The sequence below is a fragment of the Humulus lupulus genome, chromosome 1 (assembly GCF_963169125.1).
Source record: "Humulus lupulus chromosome 1, drHumLupu1.1, whole genome shotgun sequence".
Taxonomy (NCBI): Eukaryota; Viridiplantae; Streptophyta; class Magnoliopsida; order Rosales; family Cannabaceae; genus Humulus; species Humulus lupulus.
The window spans coordinates 83143078-83159895 of record NC_084793.1 but is presented as its reverse complement, the minus strand read 5'-3'; the positions used below and the strand labels follow the sequence as shown (position 1 = coordinate 83159895).

Here is a 16818-nt window from a genome sequence, read left to right as displayed (position 1 = left end):
TAATCGATTATTACCAAAAGTTGTCAAATGATCCTTTCAAGGTCCACACCTGCAGTGACACATGGAAATACTCCTAGGCCCGAGGACCGGAGTCCTAAACTTGGAGAATGGCCGAGTGAAAAAGGGCCCTCGGAGCGTGACCTCACTTGGAGACATCATCTCCCCGAGGGAAGACCTCGGGTCATGGCCTCACCTGTGGGCATTCATGCTTCAGAGACTGGCCTGAAACGTGGTCTCACTGGAAGACACCTTGCCCGAGAGAAGACCTCGGGACATAGCCTCATTTGGAGATATCCTCAATTCAGCAAGACTAGACCACATCAAGGAACTCGCATCCCGAGGACTCCATGGCTTGTCGCTAATTACTCTCAATTGCCACGTGTCGGAAGATCAAAACACGGACAACCACTAATACTAAAATAGTATATTCTCAACTTAAAAATATGAGAAAACTCTACAATGCGTATTCATTTGGATTGGGTATTTCAACACAATTTGTTTTATGATAGTGTACATTGTAGTTATTTAAAGCATCTTATAAATTTTTAGAAAATTTTAAATAATTTACAGAGCCCAAAACAAAGTTCAAATAGTTTGTTGTACGGGTGACTGATTTTTTATACACATGGAAAATAACTTGTTTGAACTCAGTTTTTCAACATTATAAATTATCAAGATGCTTTAAAAAAGTACAATGTACACTGTGAGGTGCACCTAAAATATGACTTGAGAGTTAAGTAACCATAACTTCGAAAGAACAATAATACAGCAAAATGAAACCATTAAATATTGACATCAACTGTTGACTCAAAAACAAGTCATCTTACAAGAATTCATCAATACACCATATTACACCGTATATACATGAAAACACATTCCAAAGCTTTTGTGCCTCATGGCCCCAACCTTTTCCTTTTCCTTTTCCATGTTGGGGCTTCCTTGGACAACGGCAAGAACCTAAATTTGTTGCTCAATGCAAGAACTTCACTTAAACAAGATCTTGTACAATTACAAGAACTCGTTTCACACTTACAATCTAACGACATTCTATGATAACACGTCCAGACCAAATTACTAAAATAACAGTGGAATTCTTCCACGCATCTTTTCAAATTTTGGGGAAAAAGTACTGAAAACTGTACTATAGCTTGAAAGAGGATAGCTTGTGAAGTGCCGGGGACAAAAATAAGCACCAAAATAACGTGTAGGAAAGTTCTTATACTTCTCAACATATTCTTTTATTACCTCACTGAATCAACCATTCTACAATCATGTTTCTTTCTTCGACATCTGTGATGGGTTTTTTGATCTGCAAATGTATTCTCCCCGACAATCTCCATTATAGAATCACTATCTGTTATAGAAAGGAAGACATCATCAGAAGAAAGAAATGCTAGAATGCCACCTTCTCATGGGGGACAACAAATAAATAAATCAAATTATATTTGACAAGGTGTAGATGACAATGCTCCAACTATTTGAATCGCTTTTCAGTACTATTTTGTTTGATTGTTCTAATTCCATCAAAAAGATACAGGGTATACATACAGTAGAGTGAGTCACAGCCAACAAATTTGTTACATAATCAGAATAACAGAGACATATATAACGATAAATCTATTCAAAACATTATTGTATAGTCTTATAGTAACACTAAGAACATCATATGACACAACCAGCAAAATTTTGGTAACCAACTTAAACAAAAAATATATGACTAAAAAAACACTCAACAACAAAATAAAACTAGTCTTGGAACAAAAAATCAAACTACAACACCCACCACCACCAGAATAAAGAACAGACACCGGTGAAGCTTTAAATTGATATAGAAGGCTTAAAGATTCCTCAACATTCTTAGCATCCATATTCAATACTTCCTTGAGTTGCTCGAATTAAATGAGGAGCCTTACACCGTCACACAATGCGATCGCCAATGAAAGTCATATAACTTTCCAAGGATCCTTATACTAGTTTGTATATGTTTGTACATAACAGAAATTTACCACAATAAGTCAATAAGAGAGTATCAATTAGTTCTACATTCTACGACCATTAAGCATAAGCTAACAAAAGGGCCAAAAAAATAGATTTTGTTTTGAACACCAAATGTACCTCCAAATTGGTCGCCCCAAAATAACAATCGAGTATCGTCTTCTTCCTCATCAACCTCATCACCGTACCCAAACTCCGCATCTCCCCGGTAACCCGGTTCGCTTCCGTACCCGGATTCGACCCCTTGGGAATCGAAACCCCCAATTGGACCAAACCCAGAAACCAGATTCTCCTTCTCTCCATTTCCGCCGTCTGTATCCCGTCTCGAACTCCGCGCCTCGCTCACATCCGATGACCAATTCGCTTCCCCGTGGACAAACAGCTCCCCGCTAGAGTCCGTGGCAACCGCCACCGGAAAATCCGAGCAGGTTCCGTACGCCGCTGAGGCCCCGACAGAGCAGCACCGCCGGGTTCCACTTCGATCGCTGCTTCGCCCAGAGACAGACCTCGACCCACGCCTGCGTCGCTTTCTGGCGATTAATCGGTAGCTTCCTCGGGCCGAGACGGGCCTATCGTCGTCGATCAAGCTCAGCCTGGACATGTCGATGGCGGCGTCGATAGGGAAGGAGGTGGCGCGGTCGGAGAGGCAGGGGCGCTTGGTGTAGGCACCATTGGAGGAGCAGTAGGGTCTGGGGTTGGCAGTGGGAACCGGGGGTTCGTGGGTTTTGGTGGGTGTGGTCTGTGGAAGATGAAAGGGTCTCCACCTATGGAGTTGGAAGGCACATGAATCTATGGAGTGCCGTGAATCTAGAGGCTTGTGAGACATGGATAGGGCAAGATAATCGGCGAGAAAATAGACAACTTTGTAGCTTAGTTTAGCTCGGACCTTGGAACTTATTCATCGGATTCTCCATTTTGTTTTTAATATTTTCACCAAGAAATTGTTCTGGAACATTACAACAAGTAGTGATTTACGACAATAACCTATGGAAAAAGAAAAAAATAAAACGTACTCTTTATTTTGGCCCACATCAGCCACGTGTCAATCGAGAATAAATTCAAGCTAATATGATAGTATTGCTCTCAATGGGTAACACCTTACATGGTATGTAGTTGTGAAGAAATTAGATATAGTGGGCGGTTTTAGTTAATTATTTCAATTTTTACCTAAAATTTAAAAAGTATTCATTAATACCTACTTTTCTAATCAACAATAATAATTATAGTTGCCTTTATAAGTTTTGAAACGTAAACTATAACTTTTAAAATGTAAAACACAATTTTTTAAATATAAAGAACTGGTCTTTAAAATATAAACTACAAGTTAAAAATGTAAATCACACTTTCATAAATGCAAACCACAACCTTAAAAATGTAAATTAATGACATTTTAGTCCTTTTATCTCTAATTATAAATATTAACCTAATTGGTTTTAAGCACCATACAATTACTCGTAGAATTCAACTTTTGATTTTAAGTGTTCCTGGGACTAGGAGGGAATTGAAATCTCTTGTCTCTAATTTTTATGTCTCCCAACACATTTTTATTTGTATGATAAGAGTAATAGCAATACTATTAAGCATGCTTGGAGTTTTAACATGAGCCAAATGCTTTAGTTAAAGATTGACATATTTAATTAACATTTTCTGGTGGTTTTATATAAATAAGACATGGGCCGGCATCATATAAAAGTGTACACTTATTTTTAATGGGATATGTAAATAATATGTTATATTTGACACAAAAAGTCAATATATTATATATTTAAGATAATTTTTAACATTATGCTCCAATACATAGTTGAAAAAACTATTGTAAAATTTAATATTTCAATAATATTAATGTGATATTTATTAAAAATATACAAAAAGTAATAATTTTTCTTTATATTTTATTGTTGATAGTATAAGATAATAATAAAATAATAAGGTAAAATGTATAACATTTAATGCAAATAAATAAAAATAATACTAAAATAATAAAAATGACATAAAAATAGATAAAAAAGTATATCATTTATGGTGATGCAAAATATGCATTACACTATATTGTGTGTCAAATTCAGTCCAATTTTTAGCATGTGTCAAATTTAGCACACAATTAAAGTAAATTTTTTGTGAAATGAGCTATATTTTATTAATGTATCACAAATTTAACATTCCATTGTAGATGCTCTAAACTCACATCATATTATTTTTCATAATAACAAAAATGTTCATGGTAGGAGATAAATAATTTTTATTCGGATATTTGTAATATGAATACTTAATTGTTAACAAATGTTGTTCTTAGTGCAAAAATAGTGTGTACATTGCTACTAGGTTGGTTAAGTGTTGACTTGTCTACACATGTTAGCATATAACGTTAGGAATTCATTTATTTGGGGCCACAATTGTATATATTAAATGTGTGTTGGGTTATCATATAAATGAGTCAAATTTATGTGATCTATTTTAGAATAAAGTTTATGACTTAAGGGCATGATTGTCATGATTTTAATATGTGGATACAATAAGGATAATTTCTAATTTGATGATGGGCCAAATTAGAAATAGTCCATTAATATTAGTTACTGTTTTGGCAGTTATTAATAAATAGGTAATGGTCCCCAATTTGAAGTACATACCATTTCACTCTTGAATCCCCATCATCAAGAGACTAAGGTTCCCAAAAGATTTGACTGCAAATTCGGAAGATCATAGCCTTTGTACAATTGATTCGATGGACTTCGCTACGCTTCCGCTAATCTTTGGTTATTCATTGTTTGATTTCTCATGAATTAATTAGGGCTAAATTCATATTAAAGTATTCCTACACGTGGTACCATAGTCATCCCTAAATTAATTCTTGAGGATTTACAGTAGTATTATTATGATTTTTTATTATGTTTTGTTTTTTGGTTTATTTTAACATATGTAATATCGCTATAATGCGATGTGTGATTATTTAGTTTTGTTTCTGTTAATTACAATATGCCTCTATGCATATACATATATGACATAACTTGATTTGTTTTATATACAATCTATTTGACAAGTCGTAATTATCATCTGACATATAAAGAATAATCATTGTTAGAATAATCATTGTTTTGTTCCTTGTTGAATATATATATATATATATATATGCGTACACAGTATGAAAGTTCTGATTTGGTAAATATATGTTTTACTCACAACCCAACTTTTGTCACTTTAACTTTGGGTTGATACATGCATATAATGTAATTAGTCTCATATGAGACAAATGTTGAATGATTTAATTCTTAAGTAAATGTATAAGCTCACATTTCTTTCTTCCCAGTATATATATTATATAAATTGTATTTATATCATTATCACCGTAATATATATTATGTACGTATATGTGTGTGAATATAATATCATACAGATTCGTTCAGAATTTTACTTGTACTATGTATTCATATATGTACATAATTATGTACTACAGTTGTTTCAGATTATTTTTTAAAACAATCTAAAATTCAAATTTAGTTTAAGATTTTATTAAGGGTATTTAATATTTTAAATAGATTAATTGAAACAAAATATCACCAAAGTGATCACTTTTGTGTAGATTGATTTAATTAAAATATTAAGATAATTGTATGTATGTAATTCATGCGTTTATTAACGGACCCAAAGGTGACTTAGTATTTGCCCGAATTTCATGCATACTTGTGGTGATAAATGTGTGACAATTATATGGTATTTTGTGTGAGCAATATGTTGGTCCAAAGATTGCATATTGTTTGGCATAACTTATTGTCAATGTTTGATTGCTACAACAAGAGTACAATTTACAGTTAATATTATTGTCTAAAGACTTGATATTGATGTTGTATTTGGTATCTTGAGATGGGATTAACTATTATTTGAATTTATTGTTTTATATGGATTCTTATGTGAGCTTGTTTTGTTATTTTGTTATATATTTAGTTAATTCATCTACTCCTGCCACAATAACTGCCAACATTAACTCTATTCTCATGCTTAATGGGACAAATTTCAAGAATTGGAAAGGGAAATTACTTGTAAACCTTGGTTGCATGGAATTAGACTATGCATTAAGGCAAGAACAACCTTCACCTCTCACTGCAGAAAGCACTCCTGATGAAAAGATGGAGTTTGAGAGATGGGATCGTTCTAATCGCATGAGTCTAATGATCATGCAACAATGCATTCCAGAAGCCTTCAGAGGCACAAAATCTGAAGAGATCACTAAGGCCAAGGATGCAATTGAGAAACGTTTCACTAGAAATGATAAGGTTGAAATGACTTCACTTCTGGCTTCCTTGATTTCCATGAAGTCTAAGGGTCGAAGAAATGTTAGGGAGTACATTATGGAAATGTACCAAATTGCTTCAAAACTTAAGGCACTTAAGATCGAGCTTTCTGAGGATTTGCTTGTTCTTATGGTTTTGGTATCGCTTCCTACACAGTTTAACCAATTCAAAATTAGTTATAACTGTCAAAGGGAGAAATGGACTTTAAATGAGCTCATTTCTCACTCTGTGCAAGAGGAAGAAAGGTTGAAGCAAGATAAAACTGAAAGTGCTCATTTGGCCAGTGCCTCTAAAGATAAGGGCAAGAAAAGGAAATCTGAGAATGAAGCTGCTAAGGGTCCAACCCAAAAGAAACAACAGAAGGATTCAGATGGTTGTTTCTTTTGTAACAAGCCTGGACATGTGAAGAAAAATTGTACCATGTATCATGCATGGCGTGTAAAGAAAAGTATGATTCTTACTTAGGTTTGTCTTGAGGTTAATTTAGCTTCTGTACCTAGAAACACTTGGTGGATAGATTCTGGTGCTACTACTCACATAAATGTTTCTATGTAGGGTTGTCTGAGCTACTGAAAGCCAAGTGATGGTGAAAGACACATCTTCGTAGGCGATGGAAAATCGGTGGAAGTGGAAGCAATTGGGCATTTTAGGTTGTTGTTAGGAACTGGTTTTTATTTGGATTTGAAAGACACTTTTGTTGTACCGTCTTTTAGACGGAATTTAGTTTCTGTTTCTTTGTTGGACAAATTTGGATATTGCTGTTCTTTTGGAAACAATCAGTTTAGTTTGTCTTCAAATTCAAATATTGTTGGAACTGGTTATTTGAATGCTTATGACAACCTTTATTTACTAGAAACAATTGTATCCTATAATGAAACCTTGCATGTGGAATCACATGGTACTAAACGCATATTAAATAAAGCAAATTCAGCGTCACTATGGCATAAACGCTTAGGTCACACTCAAAATGTAGAATTGAGCGTCTTGTGTCTGATGACATTTTAGAGTCTCTTGACTTCACAGACTTTGATGTTTGTGTAGACTACATCAAGGGAAAACATACCAAAACCAAGAGATTAGGTGCCAACAGAGCTTCAGATGTCATAGAATTGATTCATACAGACATTTGTGGGCCATTCACTACAACATCTTGGAATGGTCAACAATATTTTATATCATTCATAGACGATTACTCACGTTATGGGTATCTATATCTCATTCATGAAAAGTCTCAATCTGTGGACGTGTTCAAAGCTTATAAAGCTGAAGTTGAGAATTAACTCAACAAAAGGATTAAAAATGTCAGATCCGATCGTGGTGGTGAGTACTACGGTAGATATGATGGCTCAGGCGAACAACGTCTAGGACCGTTTGCTAAATTCTTAGAGGAATGTGGTATTGTCCCACAGTACACCATGCCAAGCTCACCTAGCATGAATGGTGTTGCTGAAAGATGGAATAGGACTCTTAAGGATATGGTAAAGAGCATGATTGCTCATTCTAACTTACCTGATTCCCTCTGGGGAGAAGCTTTAAAGGCAACAACTTACATTCTGAATAGAGTACCAACTAAAGCAGTAGCAAAAACACCTTATGAGCTTTGGATAGGTCGAAAGCCTAGTCTAAAACACTTTCACATTTGGGGATGTCCAGCTGAAGCAAGGCCTTATAGGACACATGAAAAGAAATTGGACTCCAAAACAGTGAGCAGCTACTTTATTGGTTATTCTGAGCGATCTAAGGGCTATAAGTTTTATGATCCCACAATTACAAATATTTTTGAGACAGGAACTGCAACATTTTTGAGGATGTTGAGTTTGGGGGGAGAAATAAGGTAAGAGACATTGCTTTTGAGGAGGAATTGAATTCAAACCCAATTTCTACTATCACTTTTGACAATATTCAGGTTCCTACACCTATCATTCATCAAGAAGTGAATCTAGAACCTCAACAAGACAATGTTGAACAAACCCCTATTCTAAATGAGGAAATTTTTCAAGAAGAACAAACTCAACAACCTCAAGAACCAGTGTCATTAAGGAGGTCCACGAGAGAAAGGAGAAGTGCTATTTTAGATGATTATATTATATTTCTCCAAAAACATGAGGATGACAATGGAATGATGGAAGATGACCCAATCAACTTTCATCAGGCCATGAAAAGTTCTAACTCTAAAAAATGGATTGAAGCAATGAATGAAGAGTATAAGTCTATGCAAGACAATAAAGTTTGGGAACTTGTCCCATTACCAGAAAGAAAGAAACTGATTGGTTGCAAATGGATTTTTAAGACCAAACGGGATTCAAAAGGTAATGTGGAAAGGTATAAATCTCGTCTTGTAGCAAAAGAATATACTCAAAAGGATGGGATTGACTTTAAGGAGACCTTTTCTCCAATTTCATCAAAGGACTCTTTTAGGAAAATCATGGCACTTGTTGCACATTATGATGTAGAGCTTCATCAAATGGATGTGAAAACAACATTTCTCAATGGAAACATTGATGAAACAATATATATGATGCAACCTGAAAACTTTGTGTCAGCGGACCCAAAGAAGATGGTTTGCAAATTGACCAAATCCATTTATGAGCTCAAACAAGCTTCCTGTCAATGGTACCAAAAATTTCATCAAGTGATTCTCTCGTTTGGTTTTGAGATGAATGTTGTTGATGATTGTGTGTATCACAAGTTTAGTGGGAGTAAACATGTTTTCCTGGTTTTGTATGTTGATGACATACTGCTTGCCACAAATGATACAGGCATGTTGCACAAAACCAAGAGATTTCTGTCAAGAAATTTTGAGATGAAAGATCTTGGTGACGCCTCTTTTGTTTTAGGAATTCAAATACATCGAGATCGTTCTCAAGGTATTCTTGGGTTATCACAAAAGATCTATATTGATAAAGTGCTTAAAAGATTTGGGATGCAGAATTGCAAACCAGGTGATACCCCTGTTGTTAAAGGAGACACATTTAGTCTTAAGCAATGCCCTAAAGGAAGCCTTGAAGTTCAAGAAATGCAAAAGATTCCTTATGCTTCAGCTGTTGGGAGTCTAATGTATGCTCAAGTTTGTACGCGTCCAGCTATTGCGTACATTGTTGGAGTGTTAGGCAAATACTTAAGCAATCTAGAAATTGATCATTGGAAAGCAGCCAAAAAGGTTATGAGATATTTGAAGAGAACAAGAGATTACATGCTCACATATAGGAGGTCAGATCACTTTGAGATCATTGGGTATTCTGACTCTGACTTTGTTGGATGCCAAGATAGTAGGAGATCCACTTCAGGCTACATATATCTGTTAGGTGGTGGAGCTATATCGTGGAGAAGTGCGAAACAAACACTCATAGCTTCATCCACTATGGCAGCAGAATTTGTTGCATGTTATGAGGCATCCAACCATGATATATGGCTAAGAAACCTTGCCACCGGGCTGCGCATTCTAGATGTATTGTGACAATTAATCAGCCGTATTGTATTCCAACAACAACAAGAGCTCGACAAAGTCAAAACATACTGAAATCAAGTTCCTTGTTGTGAAAGAAAGGGTGCAGAGTGGACAGATTTGTATAGAACACTTAGGTACAAACTCCATGATCGTAGACCCCCTTACAAAGAATTTGCCACCCAAGGTCTTTCATGAGCACATTGCTTATATGGGTGTTTTAGAGTATGATGATATCTAGATTCAGTGGGAGTTTGTCTTTATTATCCTTTGTGTTTTATATTTGTTTCATGAAACATGTGTATTTGGATATTTTTCTGATCAGAAATTAAGTAATTCAGTTTATTTTACTTTGCAAATTTAAGCTAAAGCTTTGATCTCCATAAAGTAAAGTAGGACTAAATGAAAATTGACATGGATAGATCACCATGCATGTAATTTTCATACCACATTATCATGATTGATCTATGTCATTTGACTGTGTTGATATATGTGACCATTGATGGGATTAGTTGTGATTGATACATCGAAAACCGCTTTGATCCTATGTTGATACAGTTAATGGACGAGATTGCACATGGCTATGGTTATGATGACAAAGTTATGAGCTCAATAACGTTAACACATTTATATGGATACATATATGGCCCAGTGGGAGATTGTTAGGAATTCATTTATTTGGGGCCACAATTGTATATATTAAATGTGTGTTGGGTCATCATATAAATGAGTCAAATTTATGTGATCTATTTTGGAATAAAGTTTATGACTTAAGGGCATGATTGTCATGATTTTAATATGTGGATACTATAAGGACAAGTTCTAATTTGATGAGGGGCCAAATTAGAAATAGTCAATAAATATTAGTTATTGTTTTGGCAGTTATTAATAAATAGGTAATGGTCCCCAATTTGCAGTACGTACTATTTCACTCTTGAATCCCCATCGGCAAGAGACTAAGGTTCCCAAAAGATTTGACTGTAAATTCGAAAGATCATAGCCCTTGTATAATCGATTCGATGGACTCCGGTACGCTTCCGCTAATTTTTGGTTATTCATTGTTTGATTTCTCATGAATTAATTAGGGCTAAATTCAGATTAAAGTATTCCTACATATACCTCATATATTTTCTTAATATATATATATTTAAAGTTAATTTTAAATTAGAAAAGTTAATTATAAACTCATTTTAAAATTTTAAAAAATTAATACTCATGATTTTATAAAACCTCACAAATATTTGAGAGGCATTCTTAAGGGCATGTGGTCGTGTTTTGACATGTGTCACACTCAGAATAAATAATTTGGGCCTAAGCGAGAGGCCCGTCATGTGGTTGTCTAGATCCTCGAGTTGATCACTAACGTTACTCGCTACCCAATTAGAATAACACTCGACTAACTCCTCGAGTCATAGCAACTTGCATCCAAGATATTCTCCTAAGTGGCTAGACCCTAAATTTCTTAAAGAGAATATCTCCTTGATTCTCAGTAAGACTTGTTGAAGAAGTCATGACTAGAAATATATAAACAAAAAGGATGTGGGGATCGTCACCTGACCATAAAAGCACGTATGTCCTCCTACCACTAACAACTTGGTGATTGCACAGGAAGAGTACTTGTCGACTTCGTACAACCGTCAATTTGGAATATCAAAAGACAAAATCACTCCTGGAAAATGGAGGTGCGTCATCTAAAACTTTCTGGTATTTCTCAAGAAGTAGTCTTGCTCCTTAAGAACGTAACCTTCCAACCAAAATCAAATAAGGTTACTCAAGACTGCGACATAAAAACTTACTTGCTAGACACAAGGGACCGAGCATATTTCACACACTTAGTGTCTTGTTCCTAATTTTCTTTATTATAATACATGACTTTAACATGTAATTAGGAAAAATAATGTAATTAACTCTCATTAAAGAGTATTAAGCATCCACAACCACTTATTGTAGAAGACACAATGCAACTTGAGCAAGCCAAAACTGTAAGAACGCCATAATCTATCTCTTTATAAAAGCGACACTCAACTCATATTTATTAGAAAAAATATCATTTTAGAGAAAATGTTCAGTGGAGCCTTGATATAACATGCAATTTGGGTCTATCAGTTTGAAAATAAAAATATTGTGTCTTTATGTAGTAATTGAAAATAAAATAAAAATAATAAGTCCCACTGACAAAATTTAAAACATAAAGCATAACATAAGTTCTTAATTATTTCTTGGCGCTCATCTTGATCATTAATCGCTCATAGGACACCCCGCATCATACATGCCTAGACGTCAGAACCTCCCACATCACTGTGTGTGCCAAGCAGAAAGTCTATTGCCTACCTGAAAGGGGGAAAAGTAAGGGAGCTAAAAGCCCAGTAAGGAAGTACGAACAAATACAGCAAGCAATGTTCAAGAAAGCACAAGAAGACTATATTCGTATCGTAAACCCATGGAAAAATATATCATAACCATATCATACTCATACCCATATATCATAATCATAAGAATTCGCATTCATAATCATAATCATACATCATGTGATCATGGCACCCCTACTGTCCATGTCACATCATGAGGTAACCAACAAAAGCATAAACTGGTAAGACCTCCTCTATGAGGTAAACACGATCTCGGGTCCTCGAATAACATCGGCTCATCCGCCCTATGAGTTATGTCATATCCTTAGTAATTATTTTGTTGTGTCGCGTTCAGCACGCTAACAACCTATTGTTTTTCATACAACATACAAGCAGACATACACAACTCATATCATAACATAATCATTCGTACTTTTCATAACCCTTTAGCTTACCATAGTTCATACTTTCCATAACACAATAATTCTTGCAATCATATCAGTGCATACTTTTCATAACATAATTCATATAAATTATAGCTAACTTCCTTACCTAAAGTTCAAGCAAAATATAAATTGCGGGGTACTTCACAACGAGCCTAAAATCACAATCAAACGTTCGTCTTAAAATCATGTAAGATTACACATGCCCAACATACATACGTCACGTGTGCATGGATCGTGCACATGTGGCACAAGTTGCACCACAACTCTATTCATACAACAATGTCACATAGATTCATAAAAGAATAATGTCAATTCTACTAAGTAATTCTCAATAATTTCAAATTAGGAACCATAGATTTAATCAAATAACATATCTTCGAGCGTAAAAGTGAACTTGCATGTAACATGCAAACATGGGATGATTCTTAAAACTAGCGCTGAAGTTGGAATTATTTGTTCATCTATTTTCTTGTCAATTTCACAAAAATTCAGCAAGCATGAAATAATTTGTCACTTTAATTATTACTACATTTCTCCTGTAATTCACACATTTGCCATCCATAAATGTTATTACAAAAAAATTAATTTACTAAAATAATTCCTTAACTTTAATTTACATAAAATACTAATCACATTTATTATTTAATAACAATTAAAAGAATGTGATAAAATTTTGTAGTCACTAATAATATTTAAATATTTTCTTTGATCACCTTTTAAAATAATTTTACTAAAAAAACTGCATAAGTACAAATGAGAAAAATACATATTTAAAGTGTGAAAAATTACATTTATCATATTTAAATATTTTCTTTGATCACCTTTTAAAATAATTTTACTAAAAAAACTGCATAAGTACAAATGAGAAAAATACATATTTAAAGTATGGAAAATTACATTTATCATATGCATAGTCTAATGTTTAATTTATTTGAGCACATGCTTTACTTATTTAATTTAAAAGAAATTTTCTCCTCATAAACCAAAAATTCCAGCAAGCACTTTATTTGTTTAAAATCACATAATTGAATTAAAATCATATTTTCTTTCACAAAATATAAAAAAAAAAACTGCATGTGTTTAATTAGATAAAAAAACTCCATTAACATGTGAAACAAAATATCTTTTGTTTATATAAGTTCAAAATATCTTTTTGAAGCATAACTTGTGCATTTTAAAATCACTAATATATCATTACCATCAAATAATGAAAAAAAAAAACAGCAAGCATATTTTTATCTAAATTACACATTTGATCATGTTAAAACCATCACCTAGCACGTTTCTGTACCTTTCCATGCATTTTAATATTACCATTAGCATGCAACAAACAATTAGATAATCTTAAATCACACTCCCAAGGTCGAAACCTTCGTGACACAAGACATGAAAATAATATCAATAAACTTATTCAACATCAATGGTTTCAAACATAACAACAAGGGACAACATAAACTCATCATGCATTTTTTTTTAAAAATGTCTATGCCAAAAATTACATAGCATGTTTCTAATATCTAACTTGCATTCTTTCATTATCAAAACATTAAGATTTGTTAGAGCAATAATAATTTAAATATTAATCCTTGATCATAAAATAATACCAAAATTCTAAAAATTATTCAATCAAAACTCTAATAATCCACATGAACCCTAGCAAGTTCCTATTTCTAATAACATGAACATGTTGATAGAAAATCAATTGAAATAAAAACAAAACCTCACATGCATTATCTACACATCCATACATGCCCAATCACACACACACACACCCAACCATAGAACCACACACTCCTAGGCCTCTTACAAGAAAACACATATTCATAGCCAATCATTTATAGGAAACTACTCATATATAACCCACATGCATATCTCCTTTCATGTTTCTATGAATTTCAAGATAGAGAACAATTTACAATCATATAAAAGAACATAAACCAATAAATAATACACCAAGATTATATCCAAATAGATCGTAACAACAACAAAACAATATTAAGGATAGAGGTTCCATTACCTCATTTGATAGAAATCAACGACCTAAAATGGGCACCACCTTTGATCAAACCCCCTAGGGATTTCGAAACCATAATGAGAAAGAAACACAAAATCAACAAGAAAACTTAGTAATCAAGAAGGTGAGGAGATGAATGAGAAAATCAATCACTAGGGAAAACAAGGATACAAACTTATATTAGAACCACCCTTCCTTTATTCTTCTTCTTCTTCTTCTTCTTCTTCTCCCATGAACTCATCTCTCTCTTTCTCTCTTCCTTTATTTCTTTCTCAATCTAGTTCTCGAGCTCTCTCTCTCTTCCTCTCTTGCACGCCAGCCACAATGAGTTTCCAATACTCATTGTTCACTATTTTATCTAACCTAAAGTCTAAAACCTAAGACTAATGAAAAGGGAAACTAATCAAATCCCTTTCCTAAATCGAGGCAATGAAGACCTTGACCCATCAAGAGAAATAAATAGAATAATTAGGAAAATAAATTTTCCTTTCCATTTTTTTTAACTATCGTCCACACTCTCCCTCACTCTCCTTTTCTTTTCCTTTTTCCACATTTTCATTTACTCACCATATCGAAGACAACCAAACAAAATAACCTCAAAATTACTTAGTGATTTTCCTTACCCAAAATAGCTAAAAGACATCTACTTTAATTCATTTAAATTTCAAAACTTAATGGGAAAATAAATCTCTCCCTTTCCCACTCTTCTCACGCCCTCTTTCCCTCTTTCTCTTCTAATTTATTTCCAATTATTTCCCTTTTCCAAAATAGCTAAATAAAAAAAAATTAATCAATAGGAGAATATATACTATGGCATATAATCTAATGCATGCTCACCATGCATGCCATGCACATGCACACACACAAGTGCTCAAGTGCATCTCTACTAACCATGCACCTTGGTGCACACAGCCAAAACTCTAGAATTTACAAGTTAAAACAAATAAATAACACTGTTGACGCGGTTTTTCGCCAACAGTGTATTAAGAAATAATAATTCAGATTAGTGCTTTATATTAAACTGTAATGAAAAATAACCAGAATTCATTCAAGAACACAAAACTTTTACGTGGTTCAATGGTTAAAATCCACCTAGTCCACAAGTCAATATTATTGCTGTTTCTCTCTCTAGTTTGGCAGAGTTTTGGTATTACAGAATAATCCCCCCTCTCCTGTCCAATATTCCTAGTATTTATAGGGGAATTCCATGGACAGGTTTGGGTAACCGCGTGAGTCAATCACGCATTTACACAATGTCTACATTCAATACAAATAATTCCCATTTATTTTGGGGTATGATTTGATCACAAAGTAAATATGCCTTGCTGTCTTAGATAAGAAATATGACAGCCTGGTCATGAATACGCATATAAGCAAATCCTGAATCTTTGGGAATCCTTTAGTATGCAGTATGCGTTATATCTGAATCACCTGAGTTGCGTATCTTCCACAGGCTTATATTCTAACATCTATCCTACCCCGAGCTAGTGATTTAATGACTTATCTTATTCATAGTTCGTGGTAAAGTCAGGACGCCTAACACCAGGTTTGACCATTACGAACCTCGAGCTGTCTGTATAGATAATAATCGGATATTCTACTTGATTACTTTCCACGTATTTATCTGCCAGCTGTGCCCGAGCTGAGTGAATGAACTTGTGCTAAGATTAGGGTACAACATTTGCCCCCTCAGCTCCTGCTCGTGTATGATGTCATCATTTTTTGACCTACACAGTAGGGGCTTTTAAACTTCTGCTACATAAAACCATGCCTGCCTACTACTCGAGTACTAGACACGTGGTCTTCTGCAATTGGCATTTATTCGGGTTTCGAGGACTAAAATAATTATCTTGTTAGCTTTTTCTGCCATGTGGTTTGTTTAACCCTGGTCCTTGGATCTCGAATTAACCCCAACGAATGGTCTAGATTGATTTCCATGGTTTACGTATAAATAGGGTGATCAGTCTAAGACCTCACCACCTTTGCATTAAAAAAATACCATTTTTCACACTTTTCAAACTTCCTTCTTCTTCCCCAGAATTCCCAGAACTATTCTTCGTGCTTAGATTACTCAGAAGCATTCCAAGAGTTTTTCGTGATCAGAATCTATATCCCTCAGTTGTCGAACACATTTCCTGTAAGTATCTCTATCTTTCATGACCCAAAGAAACTTCTTTTTCATCTTTTAGAAATATTCATCGTTCGTTATTGTTAGGTTTCTATGAATGCCATTAGGGAATAGGTTTCGACTTTTAGGCTCCATAAGAACAGAATATGTCATTAC

At 34.2% G+C, this 16818-nt stretch overlaps 1 protein-coding gene across 1 annotated transcript; it reads right to left on the bottom strand.

Annotated features, from left to right (window-relative positions):
• Positions 1 to 764: 764 nt before the first annotated feature.
• Positions 765 to 2957, bottom strand: LOC133795337 (uncharacterized). Its single transcript, XM_062232791.1, has 2 exons — positions 2116 to 2957; positions 765 to 1354 (listed from the first exon to the last, which is right to left on the bottom strand). Exons 1-2 carry the CDS (start codon positions 2819 to 2821, stop codon positions 1242 to 1244), a joined length of 819 nt encoding a protein of 272 aa, XP_062088775.1. The 5' UTR covers positions 2822 to 2957; the 3' UTR covers positions 765 to 1241.
• Positions 2958 to 16818: the final 13861 nt, after the last annotated feature.

Excerpts from the sequence above, each read along its gene's own strand:
- LOC133795337 (XM_062232791.1), bottom strand. The coding sequence starts at position 2,821 with ATGTCTCACAAGCCTCTAGATTCACGGCACTCCATAGATTCATGTGCC. Across the intron at positions 1,355-2,115 it reads TTGGGGCGACCAATTTGGAG|ATAGTGATTCTATAATGGAG; the intron begins GTACATTTGGTG and ends TTTCTATAACAG.